The following is a 25,239-nucleotide window of genomic DNA, read 5'->3' as shown; positions in this document are numbered from 1 at the left end:
TGAACTTGGTTAACACAGTTTCTGGTGTGGAACTGCAACACAATTCTGAAATAAGCTAATACAGGTTTAATATTTCAGAGTAAATTTGCCAAAGATTTGGGAGTTGCTGGTTCTCCGCATGAGGCAGCTCACCATGGAATGACATTTTATGCACAACTACAGGCTGAGGATGGACATTGGGCTGGAGACTATGGTGGACCTCTCTTCCTTCTACCAGGTTAGTCAGGGGACTGGAAATGGACTGGGGGTACACTTCCTTTCTGGCCACCTGGATTCTGATCCCATCGAGACCAGGGAAAAGAGTGGGAAGAATAAGTTTGTCTCAAAATGAATATTTATAACGAAGAGATCTTACAAGAGACTAGAGAAAGGAAGTATCAGGTGCATGGTTTTGTATTGATGTTCGTAAGAGATGACTTGATTCCCTGGTGTGAAATCTGATTTGATCCCTGTTGCCTATCAATTACCAGTTACCACAGATTTGATAGATTGAAGTCTTGGTCCAATGGCAGCAATCTAAAGCAACTGGAGATTAGGCTCAGTCACATGGATTTAGAGTGCACATCAATGAAAATACAAACTTGCTCACACTCCCTCCTCAGACATCCTATTCCCTTTATACCTTACCACCTGCCCATTACCCTCATCTCCAGCTATCGGCTGCATGCTGTCTCCCAGGGTGAAGCCGCAACAGTTTGCTCACTCTAAAGCTGGTGCAGTCTGATCCCTTACCGCTGCTCTGTGCATCATATTATAAAGCTCGGGTCCACAGGCCACTTTGGTTGCCATGTGGGTTGCTCTGGACCAGGTTGGTTCTTGTGCAATCTCTAGTCCTGCAGCCCATGTTAATCCTCTGACAATACAAGTTCTACGTATCTTGCATCATTTAACATATCCTGTCCAGGGAAAATAAGAAAATTGGAAATGACGTATAACTGCAGATGCTCAGTCAGACTTTTCAAATGCCTCAGGATCAGCCCTTGTCAATATCAGAAGGGTGCACTTAACTTCAGGCATAGATACAGCAAAATGCACAAAAACCCGATGTGCCTAGGCTTGCCGGATCTCCCAGTTGCTAGCCAATCTAACTAATCTTCCCATCCTATACTGACCTTCCTGTCCTGGGTGTCCTCCACTGCCAGAGTGAGGCCACATACAAACTGGAAGAACAACATCTCATTTTGGGTAGCTTACATTTTAACAGTATGAACATTGGATCCTCTTCTTTCCTTACCTTGTACCCCTTTGTCCACCCATCTGCCAGTCAAACCCCTCACCTGTAACTTGACAGGCTTTGCCACATCTTCACTTCTTTTTCACTCCCCCCCCCCCCCCACTGCAATCAGCCTGAAGAGGGGTTCCAACCTGAAAGATTCCAATCTATGTCCTTCAGTGATGCTGCCTGACCTGCTGAGTTCCACCAGTACTTTGTGTTTTTTTTAAAAGCATCTTCAGTTCCTTGTTTATCCAGTGAAATATCATGTTGCAAGCCAATTAAAAAAAATATTTTCCTTTCATCTTTTAGGTCTACTTATTACATGTCATGCAGCAAAGATACCACTGTCAGACTTCCAGAGAAAGGAAATGATCCGATATCTACGCTCTGTGCAGCTCCCGGATGGAGGCTGGGGATTGTAAGTACCAATAACTTGTTGGCAAACCGGCTAATTGTTTAGAAAGACTACATTTGTCCCATGTCACTTTTAAACATCCTTTTCTCTATTGTATCTTGAGTTGCATGTCTGGATAAAGGAAGGTAGTGATCATTTCCAAATGTTATGATTTTTTTTAAATGCTCCAACAGGAAAGAGTGTGCCAAACCTGCAGAAAAAAAACTGGATTTGAATTATTGCTTGAGGCTGAGGGGTGATCTTATAAGTAAAGATGTATAAAATCATGAGGGCAATAGATGGGGTGAATTTCCAGTGACTATCCTTTTCTTATTCCTTTAATCCTTCTACCCATTTTGCCTCCCTGAGTTGGAACATAGAATACTATAGTGCCTGTTAGCCCATAATTTCTATGGTAAAACATGATACCAGGCTGAACTAATCTCATCTGCCTGCAAATGAGCGATATCCATCCATTCTGTAGATATTCACGTTCCTCTAAAATACTTAAATCCCAATATCCTGCTGTGAGGCCAGTGTGAATGGAGGAGAATAGAGGTAGGCTTCAGAGGATGTTGACACAAGAAGTAAGGGCATGGTAGATGGGATATAATGGGGTAAACATGTAAGGTAATTTATTTTAATAGGAAAAATAGTAAGTTAGAGTAGTAGAGTAGTTGTTAGCACATTCCTGGCACCCACCACTTTTTAAAAAACACCTTGCAGGCTCCTTTAATCGTTTTCCATCTCACCTTAAAATGGTGCTCTCTTGTTCCACCCATGTTCTGGCTGTCTACCCTATCTATGCCTCTCATAATGTTGTAAATCTCTATCTGATCGCTCCTCAGCCACCACTCCAGGAAAAAACATCCAAATTTGTCCAACACTCCTTTTTGTTAATATCCTTTTAATTAAGACAGTATCCTGTCTTATTAGTCACCACCACCATTCCATCCGGCACTCAAATACACCTGGACTATTTCCGACACTTCCCTACCAGTTCTTGACCTCACTATCTCCATCGCAGGTGATAGACTTCTGACCGACATCCACTATAAATCCACTGACTCACATGGCTATCTAGACTACACTTCTTCCCACCCTGTTTCCTGTAAGGACTCCATCCCCTACTCCCAATTCCTGCATCTATGCCGCATCTGCTCCCAGGATGAGGTGTTCCGCATTGGAGATGTCCTCATTCTTCAGGGAACGGGGGTTCCCTTCCCCTACTATAGTTGAGGCTCTCACCAGGGTTTCTTCCATACCCCGTAACACTGCTCTCTCTCCCCATTCCCCCACTCGTAACAAGGGCAGAGTCCCCCTAGTCCTCACCTTCCACCCTACTAGTTGTCACATACAACAAATAATCCTCCGTCATTTTCGCCACCTCCAACGTGACCCCACCACTCGCCACATCTTCCCATCTCATCCCCTGTTTTTTATCCGCAAAGACCGCTCCCTCCATAACTCCCTGGTCAATTCATCCCTTCCCACCCGTTACTACCCCCTCCCCGGGCACTTTACCTTGCAACCGCAAGAAATGCTACACTTGTCGCTTTACCTCCCCCCTTGACTCCATTCAAGGACCCAAGCAGTTGTTCCAGGTGCGACAGAGGTTCACCTGCACCTCTTCCAACCTCATCTATTGCATCCGCTGCTCTAGATGTCAGCTGATCTACATCGGTGAGACCAAGCGTAGGCTTGGCGATCGCTTCGTCGAACACCTCCGCTCGGTCCGCAATAACCAACCTGATCTCCCGGTGGCTCAGCACTTCAGCTCCCCCTCCCATTCCGAATCCGACCTTTCTGTCCTGAGCCTCCTCCATGGCCAGAGTGGGGACCCTCCGGAAATTGGAGGAGCAGGACCTCATATTTCGCTTGGGCAGTTTACACCCCAGCGGCATGAACATTGACTTCTCCAATTTCAGGTAGTCCGCACTGCCTCCTACCCTTCTCAGCTCTCCCTCAGCCCTCTGGCTCCTCCTCTTCCTTTCTTCTTCCTGCCCCTCCCCCACCCTACATCAGTCTGAAGAAGGGTTTTGGCCCGAAACGTTGCCTATTTCCTTCGCTCCATAGATGCTGCCGCACCCGCTGAGTTTCTCCAGCATTTTCGTCTACCTTCGATTTTCCAACATCTGCAGTTCTTTCTTAAACATCACCATCTTCCATGTTCTTCTTGCTGTGTTTGTGTAAAATGCTTTAGGATTTAATCTCTTTAATCTGACCTGCCAATGACATTTCAAGGCCCTCTGGCCCTCCTATTTCCTGGCTGAGTTCTTTCCTGCTTTCTTCATATCTTCAAAGAACTTGTCCTTTCATTTTCTAAATCGTACACAAGCTTCCATTTTTCTTTTTGTCCAAACTTACAACCTCTCTTGACATCCGAGGTTCCTTAGATAACACATTTAGTTTAGTTTAGAGATACAGCGTGGAAACAGGCCCTTCGCCCCACCGAGTCCGCACCGACCAGCGATCCCCGCACATTAGCATTGTCCTACACACACTCGGGACAATTTACACATATACCAAGCCAATTAACCTACATACCCTTATGTCTTTGGAGTGGGAGAAGATCTCGGAGAAAATCTACGCAGTCACGGATAAAACATACAAACTCCGCCCAGAACACAACCGTAGTCGGGATCAAACCTAGGTCTCCGACGCTGTAAGGCAGCAACTCTACCGCGGCACCACCATGCCGCACTATTTCTTGTATGAAGAAATCCATTAATTTCTATTAATTTAGTACTTTTGTCACTGATCTGAAGTGCTTCCCCACTGACTTATGATTTCTGTACAATGCCAGAAAGATAATGATAATAATAATAATAATAATATATTTTATTGTCATTGCACATAAGTGCAACGAGATTTGGGTATGCAGCTTCCATCCGATGTCATAACTTAAATAACTAATAAAATTTAGATTTAGATACCCCGAGAACATGGTTTGTAAAAAGAACATTAAAACAGTCAAAACAGACTAAAGTGCAGATGTGTCCGTGCGACGTGACCATCCGAGGGAGACAGTCCATGGGGGTGGGGGGCACTCAGCAGGGCCGGTTCAGAGCCGCCATAGCTCTGGGGATGAAGCTGTTCCTGAGCCTGGAGGTGCGGGCATAGAAGGCCTTGTAACGTCTGCCGGAAGGAAGTCGTTCGAACAGTCCATTACAAGGGTGTGAGGAGTCTTTATGGATGCTGACGGCCTTCCTGAGGCACCGTGTGTGGTAGATGCCCTCCAAGGCTGGTAACGGTGTCCCAATGCACTCTGTGGACGACACGCTGAAGAGCTCTCCTCTCCGCCTCCGTGCAGCTGAGATACCACACAGAGATGCTATACGTTAGTATGCTCTCTGTCGTGCAGCGGTAGAAGGTTGTCAGCAGCTGTTGGGGCAGACCAGTCCTTGTCAATGTTCTCAGGAAGAACAGTCGTTGCTGTGCCTTTTTGACCAGCGCAGCGGTGTTGGTGGACCATGTGAGGTCCTCTGAGATGTGAGTGCCCAGAAACTTAAAGCTGGACACTCTCTCCACACTCTCCCCGTAGATGGAGATTGGGGCGTATTCCCCATTCTGTGACCTCCTGAAGTAGACAATCAGCTCCTTGGTCTTGGAGGTGTTTAGTGACCCCTTGTGTTCGCTGTCCCCTAATGCAAATATAATAATATTAATAGGGTTTGTAAACCAGCATCTGCAGTTCCTGTTTCTGCAAATATAACTTGTTCTGATTTGTACATCAGGCATGTGGAGGACAAGTCGACAGTGTTTGGAACAGCACTGAATTACACAGCCTTACGAATCCTGGGAATTGGTCCAGATGACCCTGACCTGGTGCGAGCAAGAAATAACCTTCACAATAAAGGTTAGATTTTAAGTAATGAGCTGCACTTTGCAAGGAACTTCCTTTTTATCTTAGAACATAGAATAGTACAGCATTAGAACAAACCTATCTGCCTACAATATCTGTGCCGAGCATGATGCCAAGTTAAGCTGATTTCATCTGCCTATATGATCCATATCCCTCCATTACCCACATTTCCAAGTGGCTATCTAAAAGCATCTTAAGCGCCACTATCATATCTGCCTCCACCACCACACCCGGCAGTGCGTTCCAAGCCCACTCCACCCTGTGTAAATAATAACGCCCTGCACATCCCCACTAAACCTTCCCCCTCTCACCTTATAGCTATGGCCTCTAGTGTTGGACTTTTCTACCCTGAGGAAAAAGGTCCTGACTGTCTATCCTATCTATGCCTCTCATAATTCCATATATTTATTTTGTCTCTCCTCAACCTCCAATGTTCCAGAAGAAAAAATCCAAGTCTATCCAACCTTTCCATGTAGCTGAAAACCTCAAATCCTTTCTTGGCTTTTATAGCTCCTCTCCCAAACTGATACATATTTATTTTTGTTATCACATTTGTTAACAGCCTTTCAGGGGGATATCTGTAGATTGATGGTGCATGCGGGCCAATCTCACACAAGCCAGCATCACTAACTCCACCCCTCCATAACACTTATACTAACACCCGTTCCCGGCACTTCAGTTCGAGCAGCCAGGATGCATTGATAACCTGTTGTCCTCTACGTTGCAAAGTGCTCATTAAAGATGTGTTTAAATCACACACTGACTTTGGCTTATGTATACATGGTGTCAGAAGTGGGATTTTTGAAAATAGATTGTTTTGTTTAAAAATATCAGATTGGTAAAATATTGAGATGAAAGAAACTGGAATTGAAAGTGTCTTGACAGAGCAAAAGGAAGGAACATAGGAGACAACTGAGTTTTCATTTTTTTTCCTTTGATCCAATGCAACAAGTGGTAGATAAAATGTATTTTCAGCAGCCATGCTGCTGACTTAATGTGGCCAGAACACATGCCAAAAGATAAGACGAGCTGCTAGGTTTTGGGGATGTATCTGACACTAAGCAGAAAGTGTCCGCGCGCGGTGCTCCAACAATTTGATTGACTGATGTTCCCATTAAATCAATTGTCAGTTCACTAGGCGACTGGGACCGGGTGACCTGCACCCCGTCCACAACTGCAACCAAATTAAATCGCAGTTTCTGCATGATCACTTCTGCAGGCAACCTGCGAGCAGGCTGCTTTCTCCCATTGTGAAATTCATAGTTCCTGATACCAGTTACTTTTACTAGTAGCAACATGGCCTTCTTGAATTCTGTACCACATTTCCTGTCAAATTGAAACGATTAGCATTCTGTCTAGGATGTGACCTTAACCTAAAACTGAATTGATTTTCTTTGCACGTCACTAGCAGACATGATGTGAAGAAAACATGTTCTACCAGTGCTATGCAATCTGGGGAGCAGTGGTTGGAACACTTCCAGTAATAACTTCAAAGTTAGGAGGGGAGAATTGCATGAGTGCTGGATGGGTAGGCGAGCAGAAAGATTCCTACACCAATGCTGGTACAGCTGTTCAGAATTTTGAACTGATGATGATGAAGGGGCAAGATTCCAGAATATTTATTTGTTATACGTGCTGGGAATGGAACAATAAAATTATTTTTGCTACAATTTTGCAGCAACATTAATGCAATAACAACAAATAAATATACAATAATCAATAAGACAATATTTGTAAAATGATACTAGGTAACCAGACCATAATAGTCCAAACCAAAGAGTGTAGAGCAACCACTACAAAGCCCATAGTAGATTGTTGCTGAGTTGGGGATGTTGTTAGTGTCTGATGGTTGATGGGGTGAAGCTGTTCTTGAACCTGGAGACACTGATATATTTCAATAGATCATGTATGATTGAGAATGATGGATATTTATATGAAGATTGAAGCTGGTTGCTTGTCTTATTCACTCTTCAGGGATCTGACTATCCTAGCATTTAATGCCAATATAATTGCTCGTGAGAAAGTGGTAGTGAGCTGCCGCCTTGAACTGCTGAGGTCTCATGATGCTATTGGGAAGGAAGATCCTGAATTTAGACTCGTCTGCGATGAAGGGACAGCATAATGTTTCCAAGTCAGGACCGTGTGCAATTTGGTAACCTGGCTTTGACCTCCTAAGTGCAGGTGCTGTAGATGTGGTCTAGATAGGTAACTACTGCATTCTGTAGATCAGGGGTCGGCAACCTTGTTCTGCATAGGGGCCAGGATGCATGTCTGTGAGCGGATGGCGGGCCACATCTATCACGTGTGAACATGGATCCCGCCCGGGATGGTAGGAATCAAATCACGTGTTCACAGAAGGTAGACAAAAATGCCGGAGAAACTCAGCGGGTGAGGCAGCCTCATGCAATCCTTGCATGTCTCACCCGCTGAGTTTTTCCAGCATTTTTGTCTACCTTCAATTTTTCCCGCATCTGCAGTTCTTTCTCAAACGTGTTCACAGAAGGTGCGCGGCCGTGCCGGCGGCTTTGCGCAGGATGCGGTGCAGCCAGAGCTCGGCGCTCGCTGGGCTGGATAATTACGGGAAAAAAGAATCAGCCTGCGGGCCGGATGATTTCGGGTTACGGGTCGCATTCGGTCCGGGGGCCGTAGGTTGCCGACCCCTGCTGTAGATGGTGCACACTCCAACTTCACGTCCAGGTGGCGGAGGGAGTGCCATTGTAGTGTGCTGCTTTGTCCTGGAGGATGTTGAGCTTGTTAAGTGTTGTTGGAGCTGTAATTGAGCAGGTAAGCAGACAGTCTTCCATTGTGCTCCTGGCTTATGTTATGAAGATGGCGGAAAGACCTCAGCTTGGCAAAAGATGAGCCACTCACCACAGCATAGAGAGTGTCTGACCAGTTCCTGTCACTGTAGTTTTTGCGTGATTGGTCCAATTGTGTTTTGTTGTCATGAGTAATTCCCTGAGTGATTTTAAAGTTTAGTATTTTAAATTTCACAAGACTGCCCTCAGTTCCTTTTCCAGATCTTCTCCATCATCATTCATCTGTTCAGCTAGATTCTTATCACTGCCCCAGCACAAGGGGGCATGGTCATCAGTGGACCATGCGTGATCATCAGTGACATTCATCATCAATTATTCCCTATCTTTTTCCCTTTGTTCATCTCTGATGCCAGGTGACTTTCTGTACAAATGCAAGACCAGCATACAATCATATACTGACTACAGCAGCAGTCATCTTTCCACCTCTTCCCCTGGTCAACTCTGCTGTTAGACCATCTGCCTGGGCTTAAATTGCAGATGGGCTAAACTTTCCTTCAGCTGAACATTAAGGAAAAAGAAAGATTCTTTGCCTGCCCCAGTGACTCCATCCTGGGGAATGTCTAGCAGCATTTTGCAAAGGTGTGTGTTGCTGCAGAATTTGGCAGTGTGGCTTAATGTTGTTTTTGTCAGTTTAGAGTCATGCAGCAAGGAAACAGGCTTTTGGCCCAACTTCCACTCCAGCCAAGATGCACATCTATGCTAGTCTCATTTGTATTTGACCAATATCACTCTAAAACCTTTCTATTTGTGTACCTGTCTAAATGTATTTTAAATGTTATTATAATAGGTTATTAATATTATAATAATGCATTACAAACTACAGAGCTACACTATTTCAAGATTAGGCATGCATAATTCCCTTGGTCTCCATTTTTCTGCTACATTGCTTTCTCTGTATATTTACTATCTATCGTTGTTTTCAGGATGAGGTTGTGCTGGTTCCTGTCAATAGAATTTTAAATTGTCATCTGTCATTGAGAGTTTTTTGTGCACTGTGTTAAACATATTCTATAATGATCTTCCGATGATTTCAGGTGGTGCAACTGGAATTCCATCTTGGGGCAAATTCTGGTTGGCTATTCTTAATGTCTACAGCTGGGAGGGGATGAATACTCTGTTTCCTGAGATGTGGTGAGTCGTTTAACTCAGCCATTGAATGTTTCTGGATGCTAGAGGCATGGAGTTACAATGAAATGCAAAAAATAGAGTAATTTGTTTTGTAACAAAAGCTATGTAAAGAACAAATTTCATTGTAACTTCACTGAGATTATTTAGACAGCATGTTGCACTTCTACTGACATTCCAGTTGAGGTCTTTTAAAACTCTGTCCACATCCTAACTTGCATCTTCCTACCGCACCTCAACGTGTGTTGCAACCTAGATTTATTTTTGCAGTTCATACAATGGGTAACATTTTCAAATACTTTCATGGTCTTTGCTCCCTGTAATCTTGTTCGGCTCTACAATCATCTGATATCTACATTCTTCTCATTCTGGCCTCCTTTTTCAAAAGATTTGATCACTACCATTGACGCCGTGCTTTCAACTCCAAAGCTATAGAGTTTGGGATTCCCCCTCTCAATAAACTTCAGCGTCTCTCACTCTTTTGTCTACTTAAAAGCCTGCCTCATAACCCAAACATTCAGTGGCCTTCCCGTGCATGCCCTTAAGTAATGTTCCTATAAACAATCTTGGTATATTCTGCTACATTAAATATGATGTATAGATGCAAGTTGTTGTTTTTGGGTGCAGTGCTAGATGTGACACAAGTCTCTGTCACGAGGATCGAGTGTCCCGAAGGCTGTGTTGCCTGTCCGATATCCAGATTTGAGTCATCTTATCTGACCTGCAGAGGAATTTGGAATGGGAGGGAAAAGATTCAGTCGTTTCGTTCCATGTGGGTTCCAATGACATAGGTAGAACAAGGAAAGATGTTCTGCTGAAGTAATTTGAGCTGCTAGGGACTAAATTGAAAAGCAGAACCAAAAAGGTGGTAATCTTTGGATTGCTACCTGAGCCACTAGTAAATTGGCATAGGATTGAGAAGATTAAAGAGTTGAACGCGTGGCTCAAAGATTTGTGTGGGAGAAGTGGATTTGAATTGTGGGACAGTGGCCTGAGTATTGAGGAAGGAGGGAGTTGTTCCGATGCTACAGACTCCACGTGTGCCCCGCTGGGACCAGAGTCCTGGCAAACCGCATAACCAGGGCCGTCGATAAGGCTATAAATTAAATAGTGGGGGAATGGGGTCAACAGATTTGAAATATATGGATGAAGTTAAAGGGAAGGAGAGTGCAGGAGAAATTACTGAAGTTTCCCGAAGTAGTAGGACAGAAAGTTTAAGAAAGGAAAAGAGTCTGAGATCAGTTAAAATGGGGGTCAATTTGAGATGAGGGTTGATGAATACAGAACTAAAGGTGCTGTATTTGAATGCACGTAGTGTATGGAACAAGGTCGATGAGCTTATAGTGCCGTTAGAAATGGTTGGTACGATATTATGGACATCACGGAGATGTGGCTGAAAGCGAATCTGAGCTGGGAGCCGAATATCCAAGATTACATATCCTATTGAAATGGCAGACAGGTTGGCAGAGGGGGTGGGGTGGCTCTGCTGGTAAGGAATGAAATTCAATCCATAACAAGGGATGACATAGGATCAGAAGATGTACAATCCTTGTGGGTAGAGTTTGGGTAAAAAGGATAAAATTCAACCTGCAGTTTGAGAGGGAGAAGATGAAATCAGATGTCTTAGTATTACTGTTGAGTAAAGGTAACAACAGAGGCATGGGGAAGAGCAGGTTATAGTTGATTAGAAAGGGACCCTAGCAGGAATATCTGGGAGTAATTTGGAAGATGCAGGATCTTTTCAGCCCAAAGAGGAAGAAAGATTCTAAGGGGAGAATGAGGCGACTGTGGCTGACAAAAGAAATCAAAGACAGTATAAAAGTAAAGAAGACATATAATATTGCAAAAATTAGCAGGAAGCTAGGGGCTTTAAAAAACACAACAGAAGGCAACTAAAAAGGCAATAGGGGGAGAATGGATGAAATATGAAGGTAAACCAGCTAATAATATTTAAAAAAGAGGCAAGAGTGGTCATTGGACCCCTGGAAAATATTGCTGGTGAAGTAGTAAAGGAGAATAAAGAAATGGCAGACGAATTGAATAATTTTTGCGTCAGTCTTCTCAGCAGAACACAGAAGACACTAGCAACGTGTCAGAAATTCAAGAGAGTCAGGGAGCAGAGGTTAGACGGAGTGGCTATTACTAAGGAGAAGATGCTTGGGAAGCTGAAAGGTCTGGAGATGGAAAGTCACTTGGACCAGATGGATTACACCCCATCTAAAAAGTGGTAGCTTTAAATATTGTGGGGAACATTAGCATTAGTAGTAATCTTTCAAGAATCTCTAGTCGAGTGGTCCCAGAGGACTGGAAAATCTCAAATGTTACTCCACTGTTCAATAAGGGAGTGAGGCAAAAGAGTGGAAACTTTGGTGGTTGGTAAGATTTTACTGTCCATTATTAAGGATGAGGCCTCTGAGTACTTAGAAGCACACGATAAACTAGGCTGGTCAGCACGGTTTTGTGAAGGGGAGATCTTGCCTAACAAATTTGTTAGGATTCTTTGAGGAAGTAAATAGCCGGATAGACAGTGTCAATGGATGTTGTTTACTCGGATTTTCAGAAGCCTTTTGATAAGGTGCCATCCGTAAGGCTGCTAAGCAAGATGAGAGCCCATGGTATTTGAGGGAAGATACTAGCATGGATAGAAGATTGGCTGAATGGCAGAAGGCAAAGAGTGGTAATAAAGGGAGCTTTTTCTGTTTGGTTGTCGGTATGTACTATTTGCTAAATGGGACAGGATTGAGGAGGATTATGTGCTGTATGCGACGGCTGATGTGTTGGAAGGTGAGAATTAGGGGGACACTGTCCATGTTGCGACTGGGGGGAGGTGGAGCAAGAACGGAGCTGTGGGATATCGAGGAGACCCTAGTGAAGGCCACATCTATGATGGAAGATCACCCCCCCAGTTGCAACAGGAATAGTCCCCCTAGTCCTCACCTTCCACCCCATCAGCCATCGCATGCAGCACATAATCCTCCGACATTTTCGCCACTTCCAACAGGATCCCACCACTTGCCACATCTTCCCATCTCCACTGCACTCCGCAGAGACTGTTCCCTCCACAACTCCCTGGTCAACGCGTCCCTTCCCACCCAAACCACCCCCTCCCCAGGTACTTTCCCCTGCAACCGCAGGAGATGCAACACCTGTCACTATATCTCCCCCCTCGACTCCATCCAAGGAGCCTGGCAGTCTTTTCAGGTGAGGTAGAGGTTCACTTGCACCACCTCCAACCTCATCTACTGTGTCTGCTGTTCCAGGTGTGGACTCCAATATATATGTGAGACCAAGCGCAGGCTCGGCGATCGTTTTGCTGAACACCTCTGCTCAGTCTGCCTAAACCTACCTGATCTCCCGGTTGTCAACCATTTTAACTACCCCTCTCATTCCCACACTGACTTTTCTGTCCTGGGGCTCCTCCATTGTCAGAGTGAGGCCCAGCGTAAATTGGAAGAACAGCACCTCATATTTCGCTAGGGGCACCTTACACCCCAGAGAAGTCAATGAATATTGACTTCTCTAACTTCAAGTAACCTTGCTTTCCTTCTCTCTTCATCCCTCCCCCTTCCCAGTTCTCTGAACAGTCCGACTGTGTCCGACTACATTATATCTCTGCTTTGTTGCTACCTTCTCCCAGCTAACAATGATCAATTCAACATCTTCCTTGATCATCATCCTGTTTTGTCCCCTTACACTTCCTTATCTATATCTCCATCTCCCCTGACTTCAGTCTGAGGAAGGGTCTCGACTTGAAACGTCACCCATTCCTTCTATACAGAGATGCTGCCTGTCCCGCTGAGTTACTCCAGCATTTTGTGTCTATCTTCAGGATATGTTTCACCTAAACTTGATGGGCACCAACATCCTTGCAGGGAGGTTTGCTGGTGCTGCTTATGATAGAAGAGATATTGTAAGTTGAGTCCAAAAGAAAAAGGAAGCTTGGGTTCCAACTGCAAACAGCCTTGATTGCTCTAGGGACTGAGTACAGAATTCTTTACGTAAGTCACCTATTGTATAAGTGGGGGAGTGTCTGTATATAACATTTAAGAGGCATTTAGACAGACACATGAACAGGCAAGGAAGAGAGGAATACAGACCATGTATAGGCAGATGGGATTAGCTTACTTTGTCATCATGGTTGACACTGTCACAATGGGGCTGGAGGGCCTTTCCTATATTGTACTATTCTGTATTTTAACATTGCAGGCTCTTCCCGCGATGGGTTCCGGCTCACCCCTCCGCCCTGTGGTGTCACTGTCGTCAAGTCTACCTCCCCATGAGTTACTGCTACGCCGAACGTCTCACAGCACAGGAGGACGACCTAATCCTCAGTTTGCGCCAGGTATGATCAGACACTACAACCTTCCTCATGAGCGCTGTTTATATTCCTGCTATGGGCGGATTTTAATGTCCAGCTTTGAATGTTTTCTGTATCGAACTTAAAACGTAGAACCGGAGTGACTGTGGTTACACTGAGTGGGAATAAGTTATTAAATTGTGAATGTAAGATTGGAGGCACAATATCCCCCTGATATATTGACAGGATTGCCAGACTAAACAATAACTTGTGAAGCTTGTATTGAATTGAATATCACACAAGGAGCAAGCATTCCTTTCAGCAATTCCTTGTTGCAGTTCCCGCTTTCTATTCCTCTTTCAGTGAAGTGTGTGCAAAATACACATTGTACCCAGTTCTGATCAAGAATCTTAGATCAGAAATGTTAATTTTGTTTGTTTTTATGTAGATGCTGCCGGACCTGAGTGTTTCCAGCATGTGCTGTTAATGTAAATCTGGTTGGGTATTTCTGTAAATCTAAACCCGAGTGTAGGTGGAGCATAGTTACATCCTCGAGAACTACTGGCTGTGCTACCTTTTGATGCTTTGAGCAATGATAGTCACACGTTGCACATAGCGAATTGTTGTGTTGATACTTCTAGTGCATCAGAAACATTTACATTGATGCTGAATTTAAATTTTTTATCTTGTTTTATTCCAGGAGCTCTATGTTAAGGATTATAAATCCATCGACTGGCCTGCCCAGCGAAACAATGTGGCAGCCTGTGACCTGTACACACCTCAAAGCAAGCTCCTCACTGTTGCATACGGTACAGAGAAGCCCTTCAATTTTGTGACATGAAAGTGTTTTGTGCTTATCCGTATTTGGAGAGAAGTCCACTGGTGTTGAGTTTTTATTCTAAAGTTCACTACGAAAAGAAATTTTGTTCTGATCTTGCCATTTTTTCTTCGAAGGGGGTAATTTCCTTCAGTAGCTTAGCCTTTGATTATTCTTGATCAGGAATAGAAATGATTGATATTATGATTTGAGTGTCTTAACTTGGCCACAGAGCAATTCACTAAGGCTGAGTTATCTCAGGAGCTAATTAGATTGACTTTTATTTCAGTAAGGCAGCAGGGGTGCAGGTTAAAATGTTACAGAAACCTATGATGAGCCTCACTTAAAGCACTGTCATCATTTCAGAGAAAGCCAGTGTGCCGCCTTCACCTGTGATGCCATTTCCAAGGAACTATTTATTTGTATCCCTAGATCCTGATGCTCCACAACACTCCCAGGTCCCTCCTATTCACTGTGAAGGTCTGCCGTGGTTTAACTTCTTCAAATGTAACACCTTACATTTATCTGAATAGATTTTCTATTTTCCGGCCCAGTTGCTCAAGATCCCACTGTAATTCTCGATAACCATCTTCACTGTAAACAATACCACCTATATTAGTGTCATCTGCAACATACTAATCCTGCCTTGTACATTCTCACTCAAATTGTTAGTATAAAGTTGGAGACAAAATTGAACAATGAGATTAAAGGTTAGAGAGGGAGATAATCTATCTTCTATCTATCTATATTACTAAAAGTCTGTTCTTGACCGGTTTTGGCTTTCTGTGCTGCGATTTCCGAGAGTGCACCGCCACCTACGGCCGTCATTTTTGGCCACCTCGCTCAGAGCCCCCCTCCGCCGCATGTGTGCTGAGGATTTTTCCCGTCGATGAAAATTGACTGAGATATTAATGTTTTTACAAAATTCCCCATTCTCTCTGCTGCCCCTGCTGGAGGGAGGGGGAGGGACTGTAAAACCAGGAAGTGGTGTGCCTCAATCAGTCTCTGCAAGTGGTGTGCCTCAATCAGTCTCTGCAAGTGGTGTGCCTCAATCAGAGCTCTGAATGACACTGACAAATGTCTACAGCACTGTGAGTACCCTTAATTTGGTTTGAAAATGAAAATATGGTTAGAGGTAAAAAAGCACTGCCTGCAAATGGTTGTTTGGGTTTGGGTTGAAGTAAAAAGGCACTCTCTCTCCCCCCCCTCCCCCTCTCCACTCCCCCCCCCCCCCTCTCCTCTACCCCCTCCTCCTCTACCCCCCTCCTCTCCCCCCCTTTCCTCTCCCCCCCTTTCCTCTCCCCCCTCTCCTCTCCCCCCCTCTCCTCTCCCCCCTCTCCTCTCCCCCCTCTCCTCTTCCCCCTCTCCTATCCGCCCCATTCTCTTCTCCCCCTCTCTTCTCTACCCCCTCTCCTCTACCCCCCTCTCCTCCTCTCCCCCCCTCCTCTCCCCCCTCTCCTCTCCCCCCCCTCTCCCCCCCTCTCCTCTCCCCCCCCCCTCCCCCCCCCCCCCTCCTCTCCCCCCTCTCCCCCCCCCCCCTCTCCTCCCCCCCCCTCTCCTCCCCCCCTCTCCTCTCCCCCCCTCTCCTCTCCCTCTCCCCCTCTCCTCTCTCTCCCCCATCTCCTCTTCCCCCCTCTCCTCTCTCCCCCTCTCCTCTCCCCCCCCTCTCCTCCCCCTCTCTCTCTCTCCCCTCTTTTTCTCCCCTCCATCCCCTCCCCCACCGTCCCTCCCCTAAACCCCCCTCCCCTCCACACACCCCTACCCCCTTCCCTCCACCCTCCCTCCCCCTCCCTGCTCCCCACCTCTCCCCCGCCCCTCATCTCCCCCCCCTCTCTCCTCCCCTCTCTCTCTCTCTCTCTCTCTCTCTCTCTCTCTCCCCTCCATTAGCATGAGTGCAGGCGGGGGGGGGGGGGGGGGGGGGGTGGTAGTTAGTGTGTGACGCTGCATGCCGCCTCCCTCCCCCCCCCCCCACAACCGCACGTTGGGGGAATAGACCCAACGGGTCTGCACTTGGTCTAGTAATATCTATAATTGACAAATTAAATTCAAAATACTATAAAAATTTGTATTTTTGTTCCAGTAGTAAGTGAATGGTGATATCTGTAGGTTCCTTCTTACTTGTCCCCTCCCCAAAGCCAATATGCAGAGTATCCTGTTATGAAAAAGCATGTTTTTTTTTACTCTGGAGAGGATCCAGAGAAGGTTTACAAGAATGATCCCAGGAGTTAGGTTAACCTATGATGAGTGTATGTCGGCACTGGGCCTGTACTCACTGGAATTTAGAAGGATGAGAGGAAACCTCATTGAAACATACAGCATAATGAAAGGCTTGGATAGAGTGGAATATGTGTGTGTTTATAACCATATAATATAACCATATAACAATTACAGCACGGAAACAGGCCATCTCGGCCCTACAAGTCCGTGCCAAACGACTTTTTTCCCTTTGTCCCACCTGCCTGCACTCATACCATAACCCTCCATTCCCTTCTCATCCATATTCCATATGCCTATTTTTAAATGATACCAACAAACCTGCCTCCACCACTTCCACTGTAAGCTCATTCCACACCACTACCACTCTCTGAGTAAAGAAGTTCCCCCTCATGTTACCCCTAAACGTCTGTCCCTTAATTCTGAAGTAATGTCCTCTTGTTTGAATCTTCCCTATTCTCAAAGGGAAAAGCTGATCCACATTAACTCTGTCTATCCCTCTCATCATTTTAAAGACCTCTATCAAGTCCCCCCTTAACCTTCTGCGCTCCAGAGAAGCAAGACATAGTTTGTTTGTTTGTCTTTTTGCACAAAGTTCGCGAGCATTGCCACTTTTCATTTCACTGCACATCTCGTATGTGTATGTGAAGAATAAACTTGACTTGACTTGACTTGATATGGAGAGGATGTTTCCACCAGTGGGAGAGTCTAGGACTAGAGGTCATAGCCTCAGAAATAAAGGACATTCTTTTAGGAAGATGATGAGAAAGAGGTGAATCTGTGGAATTCTGCCACAGAAGGCAGTGGAGGCCAAGCCAGTGGATACATTTTAAGGCAAAGATAGATAGATTCTTGATTAGTGCAGGTGTCAGGTTATGGGGAGAAGGCAGGAGAATGGGGTTAGGAGGGAGAGCTAGATCAGCCATGAGTGAATGGCGGAGTAAACTTGATGTGTCGAATGGCCTAATTCTATTCCTTATGACTCAGACCAAGATGTAGATGAATCATGCTGATGTACTCCAGGCTTTCATTGTGTTGCATCTGAGATGATGTGTTTCTAATTTTGGTCTTTTGCAGCTATACTAAATGTGTACGAGGATTTGCACAGCACAAGCTTGAGGAAGCGGGCAGTCGAAGAACTCTATGACCACATCGTGGCTGATGACAGATTCACTAAGTGCATTAGTATTGGGCCGGTATGTGTTATCTTGTAAATTATTTTTGATGTGTAGTATTGGTATTGGTACTATTGCTCGCGGTAGTAGTTTATAAAGTTTGTGCCTCTTTCGTCCTTGTCAGTGCTGGACAGATGTCTTGTATGTTTATTTTTTAAATATTTGTTGTTGTGTCAGCAAAGGTGAAATAATTGTAAGATAATGTGTAAAATGCAAATAAAGAACATAGAACATGAAAGACACAGCACAGGGAACAGGCACGTTGGCCCACAATGTATGTGACGAACAGAATGCCAATATAAACTAATCTCATCTGCCTGCACATTATCTGTATCCCTCCATTTCCTGCATATCCCTGTGCCTATCTAAAAGCCTCTTAAATTGCCTCTATTGTATCTGCTTCCACCACCACACCTGACAGTGCTTTCCAGGCACCCACCACCCATTGAGTAAAAAAGAGCTTGCAATGCATATCTCCTTTAGACTTTGCCCCTCTCATCTTAAAGCTATGCTCTCTAGACTTTAACGTTTCCACCTTGAGAAAAAGGTTCTGACTGTCTAATGTAACTATTTTGATAATTTTATCTACTTCTATCAGGACTCCCCACAACCTCTGGCATTTGAGAGAAAACAATCCAAGTTTGTCCAACCTCTTCTTGTAGGTAACACTTCCTCATCCAGACAACATTTTGGTAAACTTCTTCCGCATCCTCTCCAAAACCCTCGTATGCTTCCTGTAATGGGACAACCAGAACTGCAGGCAATAATACTAATATGGCCTAACCAAAGTCTTATAGAACTGCAACATGACTTCCTGACTCTTATACTCAATGTCCAGACCAATGAAGGTGAGCATGCCATAGGCCTTCTTTACCACTTTATCAATTTGTATTGCCACTTTCGGGGAGCTGGACCCCAAGATCCCTCTGCAATTAATGCTGTTATGGGTCTTGCCATCAACTGTATACCTTTGCATACATTTGACCTCCCAAGATGCAACACTTCACACTTGCTCGGATTAGACTCTATCTGCCATTTCTCCGCACTTTCCTGTAGTTGATCTATGTCCTGCTGTAAACTTTGACAGCCTTCTTCACTGTCTGCAACTCCAGCAATCCTGGTGTCATCTGCAAACGTACTGACTACCCATCTACATTTACATCCAAGTCATTTATATATATTACAAACATAGGTCCCAGCACAGATCCTTCGGGAACTCCCTTGGTCACAAACCTCCAGCCAGAACCATTCCTATCCACCACAACACTCTGCCTCCTTTACATTAGAGATCACTTTCTCACTGACTCGCCATGACAGCCATTTCCTTTTTCAGGCAACAATTCCTTCGGCCTATCTAGTCCACGCTAACCAGCGATCACCCCGTACACCAACCCACACACATGCATGCCGTCCGGGCCGCCTTCAGCAGCCTCATAGCGCCGGCGCCGTCAGTCCACCCGCTCGCTCGCTGCAACACCGGCCTACCGACAGCCCGACCGACCACTCGCCGCACCCACCGCCGTCCGACCACTCGCCGCACCCACTGGAGGCACGGCCCAACGTTCACCACCCACCGGAGGCCTGGCACGACCAACCGCTCTCACCACGCACCGGAGGCCCGGCCCAACTCTCACCACATACCTGCCGCCCGACAGCTCGACCGATTCTCCACAGCATCCATCGGCCTACCGACAAGCCCGACCGACTGACTGACCGATTGACCGACTGACTGAATGACTGACTGACCCTAATCCTAACCCTAGCTCTACATTTGTTGTTTATCATTTTTATTGAACAGTTCACATCGTAACTTTATAAAGATAAATCAATTGAAAAACAAAATGATCAGCAAGGTGAGCATTACCTTTATTCCTTGGAAACCTTGCTATTGTTTTGATGTAATTAGGAGGCAGCCATGATCCCAGGGTCCTTGCTGCCTAGCGACCATAAAATAAAGAATGGGATTGGTCAATTTGCGTCCGACCTCAATGTCAAACGTGCATTGATTGGGCAAATACTACTCGGAAAATTTGAGGTTTTTCCCACATTTTTTACAAATGTGCAGGTTTTGGTCTTGACGAGTTTCAGGTATGATTTATATAATATTTTTACACAATATGTTAAAAATTCAGGTAGTTCTGTGAGTTGGGTCACGAACATGAACGAAAAAGCTCCTCAGCCCACAGCCTAATGAGTATTAAATGGTCCAGATGAATAATGATCATGAATAATGTAATTGAATTATCACAACTAAATCCAGAAACATGCAAATGATGCATTACTGTGCAGTGAAAGGAAGTTCAGGAAAGTCTTGCAATAACTTTATAAACATCTACACAATGAAAGACAAATATTGGTTTAACTTTAATTATCATGGGCAATCTGCTGTACTTTAACAAGCACCTTGTAAATTGAATTTTGCGATTGTATGTTGGTATTCTGCAGGAAGGAAAGACATTCTTTAATTTTGAAATAGAAGAGACTGTGTATGCTGGAATCTGGAGCAAAAAAAACGTGCTGCTGGAGGAACGTGCATGGCAGAGAGGGTAGAGCATAAAACATAGAGGGAAAACTGTTGGGAGAATCGATGGATGTACATTCCAGTCAGGCATATACCTGAATGGAACATCCATACCTGATATCCTGAATGGGACTGAACTAGGAAGCCTTGAAATGGAGCTGTGGTCAAGAGAGGAGCAAAGAAAAGAACTGAAAAAGGACATGGCTGTCACAGTGAGTCAGAGTGAGAAAGTGGTCAAAGAGCAGGACTGACCACGTAGAGGGAATAGTGAGCGAGCCTGTTGCATAAATCCGAAGTTGCAGAAAAAGAGAGGAGCAAAACTTCTTCAAAATGACATGTCTTGAAGAGACTCCATGGAACAATAAAATGGAGATTATGAAGTCCAGAGGAGGCCCCTTGAAATTGTATCACTTTCAGTGGGAATCTTTTTGATTTCATGTTTTTCATGATTTCCTGTCCTCTAGATTTCCAAGACAATCAATATGTTAGTTCGCTGGCACATGGAGGGGTCCAAGTCCTCTGGTTTCCAGGAACATGTTTCTCGCATCCCAGATTATCTCTGGTAAGTCCTCTTGTGAGTGCTTTGGGGAGAGATGGCGGGGGAAAAAAGAAAGTAGTTTGAGTTGAGAAAGTGAAGTTGAAACTCTTACTAACATTTGAGTGAATTTGTTTGACATCAAATACCCCCTCATCCTTTTTGCCAATTAACTTAAACCCATTGTCCTGTCCGACTTGTTCAGTCTCTCCGTACCCCTTATAATTTTGCGTTAAGTAAATCTAGCCTAGACCTCCTTCGTTCGAAAGTAAATACCCCAGTGGAGATGGGTTCTCTTAGATACCTTTAACTCTTCAGCCCTGGCAATGTCCTTGTACCTTCTCTCCTCTCTCAAAAGGCATTAGTGTTTAACGCTGCAAATTCATTTCTAGTAGAGCGTGGACCTACAGCAACATTGTTCTGTTTGTGGTATTCACTTTGAGATGCATAGAAACCCAACACTGCGCAGAGGCCAAATATACTGGATTGACTTTACTGGAACCATTGAGCAACTGAATCAAATACTAATGTGGAATTGCTGTTGCAATGACGCACATCAAGGGAACCTCATCACCTGTCACCTAGTGTTGGCAACCCCAGCCAAAGCTGAAAACAACCTCTTGACAAGTTAAATGTCCAGAATGTGCTGAGATCATGCTGGAGGATTGGTGTGGAAGATAGTGTCTTGTGTTACCTTGTTGTAAGGGCTGTCTCAGCAATTTATACTTACACCTGCAAGTTCATTCCCTTGCAGCCTTCAGTCCAAACTCACCCGGCATGATCTGCTGGTGTTGGAAGTGTGAAGGTCTGATGGGGCAGGAAGTACAACATTGTTAATCTGTTGACTAATTATTACTGTGACATCAATGATGTGTTCAGATTAACACGGTGAAGTTTGGAGCATTGTACAGACAATGTTGATGATTCAGCACTTCCTTGAGCACTGCCAAAAGGCATCCAAACAGCATCTTGTAATTCCAGCTTCAAATTCAATTCACAGGCTTGGCCTTGATGGACTGAAAATGCAGGTAAAGAATTTCCTTTTTCAATTTCTCACTACGTTATTGCCTTTTGGGTATTCAGTAATTGCACCATTGCCTTTTTGGATTACATTACTGTGTTTGTTTAGAATGTGAAAACAAATTAAACTAGTACTGCTGTTTCCCATCTGTGGCATAACAGTGCCTTTCTATTTTGCCTTTTAACTCATTTGTTCCACACAGAGTTGAGTACTACTGACCGTCATTTCTGTCAAGTTTTAAGACTTCTTTCCATCGCAGAGTATATACTCGCACAGTTCACATGAAATGACTGATGATATTTTATTTGCTATCTCTTGCTGTTGTCCAACTACCAGCCATGAATCATGCTTTGTGATCAGGAGGTGGACCTAGATGGATAGCTGAAAGCACCAGATTTCAAACCAGCTTTTTTTTTTTAATCAACATTTGTTTTCAATTATTAAAAAATAATATTTACACTCCAATAAAACAAGCCAGAACCCACCACCATAATACAATACAAACATATATCCATAATAAACTACTATACAACTATGTTGTATCGGTGGGGGCGCTGCAATGGCGGCAGCCCTGTCAGCAGCGCGTTAGTTTTTTCAACTTTTTTAATTTTTTTTAGTATGTTTTAAAGTATGTTTTTAATGTTTCTTTGTGTGTTTTGTGTGGGGGGGTAAGGGGGAAACCGTTTCGGCCGCCTCCTCCATGGAGAGGTGACTTTTTCCAGGTCGCCTCCCCCGTGGCCTAACAGCAAGGATCGGCGCGGCCTTTCCCGGGACGCGCCTGGGACTTCAGCAGCGGGCGCAGCGTGGACTCTCGGCGTGGAGCGGGTGAGCCCTCGTTGGAGGGGAGCGCTCCGTTTCGCTGGCCCGGGGCAGCCGGCAGCCTGAAGCCGCGCGCGGTCTGCACAGCTCCAGCTGGCGCAGCGTCTACAGGGGGGACCCGGGGGAAGTCCTCATGGGGGACCCGGGGGAAGAAGAAGCCATCACTGCTGGCCCGCGGCCAACTTCTACCGCGGGCGCGGTGGCGACTTACCATCACCCCTGGAGGGGAGCTTCGACCGCTGGCCCTGCGGTCTGCAGTGCTTCTGTCTGCGGCGCGGCGGGAACTTTAAACTTTAAATCTCGACCGCCGGCCTGCGGCCTACACCAACTTAAAGCCGCGGTCTCCGGTGGGGAAGAGCCGATCCTGGACTTACCTGGACGTACCTTGTCCTTTTACCATCTGGACGCCCGCAGCAACGGCTGCGGAGGGTTGAGGTCCCGACCACAGGGGAAAATGGAGGAGGACTGGCCAAATTGTTTGCCTTCCACCACAATGATGAATGCTGTGGATGTTTATGTTCAATTTTTATTGTGTTTTTGTGTGTGTTCTTTATCATTGTACCGCTGCTGACATATTCATTTCACTTGCACTTTATGTGCAATGTGACAAATAAACCGTATTGTATTGAATTGTTACAATCCTTATTGAGGATACATTCAACACCCTGCGGAGCCCAGCGGTCCCGGAACTCCCTCAGGGTGCCCGTGGACTGGGTGTATTCCCTTTCTTACCCTACCCGGGCACGGACGTAACCCCGGAAAAGGGGCAGGCAGCCGGCTCGGGTAAAGCCCTCCAACGCCTGGCGCCGTGACTCGCAGATGGCCAGCTTGGCCAGGCCCAGGAGCAACCCTACGCACAGGGTGTCCAAAGATGAGGATGGTGGGTGAAAAATGCAGCCAGAAGGCAAGGAGCAGCCCCTTTAGGTATTCAAACAGTGGCTGCAGCCTCACGCACTTCATATACACGTGGTACACAGACTCTTCCAGCCCGCAAAAGTGACATGAGGTTTCAAGCAGCTTGGAGGGCAGTGAAGCTCGACAGCAGTAATGTTTATTCACTGAGTTTAGTTGGATCATAATGGAGTTAGTTACCACTTCCCGGGGTCTGATCACTTTACAAGAATAAGTGGATATCTGAACACCTTGTAGCATCTGCTTCTCATAAAGTTGTCAAAACTTTAAATTGTTTCATACGTTGTGCAAAATGTATTATGCAAAACAAAAGGCAGATATTATATTTTGATTGTTGAATGCAGTCCAAGCTGACCCACAACATTCAAACTATAGTTTGCAGCCTACTGACCAATTCAATACTGATTGGTGTGACAAGATCAGCTGTTTATAGTGACATGCAGTCAATGAAAGGGGCATTGGGTATTCACGCACTCACACTGAAATCTCTGTGTCTGTGTTCAGGGTACCAACGGATCCCAGTTGTGGGATACAGCATTTACAGTCCAGGCCTTCCTTGAGGTGAGTAACCAAAGCTACTGCAGACCAGAGACCATTGTGAATGGTGGGTTGAGCACAGAAAAATTGTCCCTGCAGATTCATCACTTTGTTGAGTTTGAAGTAATAAAATCATACAACACAGAAACGGATCCTTCAGCCCACTACATTGTTGTACTGCCCCTTGCAAACAATTGGTTGTTCTCCTCCTGCCCTGTATTTGTTTACTCATTTTTCAATGCTCTAAATCCTGCCCTGGATCACCTTCATGTTGCAAGAGTGTACCCAGTACTTGCTGATTGAGAGGAATTCAAAAGATTGAGATATTATAATTTAATGGGCACTTGTGTTTCCAGATTATTTTTCAGTTCTATCCGCCAGTGTCAGCATATGGAACATATTTGGCAGCTTTTATCTGAAGACCCAAAACATGACCAATGGGAACCTGAGTACCTCGGGCTGATTTCACACTGGTGCAAACATAGTTGTGTTTTTATTACTCTGTAACTTCCAATGTTTCTTTGATGCAGGCAGATGCACAGAATATCCCAGAATTCACTGCTTGCCTTAAAAATGCCCACAAGTACTTCAACATCACACAGGTAAAGTCAGGTATTAGATGAAAAATAAACATGGCTACATTACATGTAAAAATCTGATTGATATACCCTTTAGGGTTGATATTGTGCTTTTTTCATCTTTTATGGGGTTTTTTGTACATCTGGAATCAGTGTTCTGTATGTAACTCACTTCCAATAGAAAAGCAAGATATTGTCAATTCAGAAACTCAGAAATTAAGGCCAGCAGGTTGCATTTATTTAATATTTTCTACATGATTAGGATGTTGGTGTTTAGGTTTATTATTGTCACGTGTACTGAGGTACGGTGAAAAGCTTTGTTTTGCATGCGGTCCAATCAAATTAGATAATACTATACATAAATACTATCAAGGCAAACTCAAGTACAATTGTT

The 25,239-nt window shown here is 44.9% G+C and overlaps 1 protein-coding gene across 1 annotated transcript in view; it reads left to right on the top strand.

Annotated features, from left to right (window-relative positions):
* The window catches only part of lss (lanosterol synthase), a 62,083-nt gene that overhangs the window by 10,070 nt on the left and 26,774 nt on the right, over window positions 1-25,239 (top strand). Inside the window, exons 3-13 of the mRNA XM_033024215.1 lie at window positions 79-217; window positions 1,526-1,634; window positions 5,348-5,469; window positions 9,329-9,425; window positions 13,626-13,761; window positions 14,417-14,525; window positions 17,825-17,943; window positions 20,908-21,005; window positions 21,979-22,006; window positions 24,235-24,291; window positions 24,798-24,869. Of these exons, the coding sequence (XP_032880106.1) occupies window positions 79-217; window positions 1,526-1,634; window positions 5,348-5,469; window positions 9,329-9,425; window positions 13,626-13,761; window positions 14,417-14,525; window positions 17,825-17,943; window positions 20,908-21,005; window positions 21,979-22,006; window positions 24,235-24,291; window positions 24,798-24,869 (1,086 nt within the window). The remainder of the gene's footprint in view (window positions 1-78; window positions 218-1,525; window positions 1,635-5,347; window positions 5,470-9,328; window positions 9,426-13,625; window positions 13,762-14,416; window positions 14,526-17,824; window positions 17,944-20,907; window positions 21,006-21,978; window positions 22,007-24,234; window positions 24,292-24,797; window positions 24,870-25,239) is intronic.

Source organism: Amblyraja radiata, chromosome 7 (assembly GCF_010909765.2).
Source record: "Amblyraja radiata isolate CabotCenter1 chromosome 7, sAmbRad1.1.pri, whole genome shotgun sequence".
Taxonomy (NCBI): domain Eukaryota; kingdom Metazoa; phylum Chordata; class Chondrichthyes; order Rajiformes; family Rajidae; genus Amblyraja; species Amblyraja radiata.
Note: the sequence above shows the minus strand (reverse complement) of the source record. Positions and strands in the feature narration are given on the sequence as shown.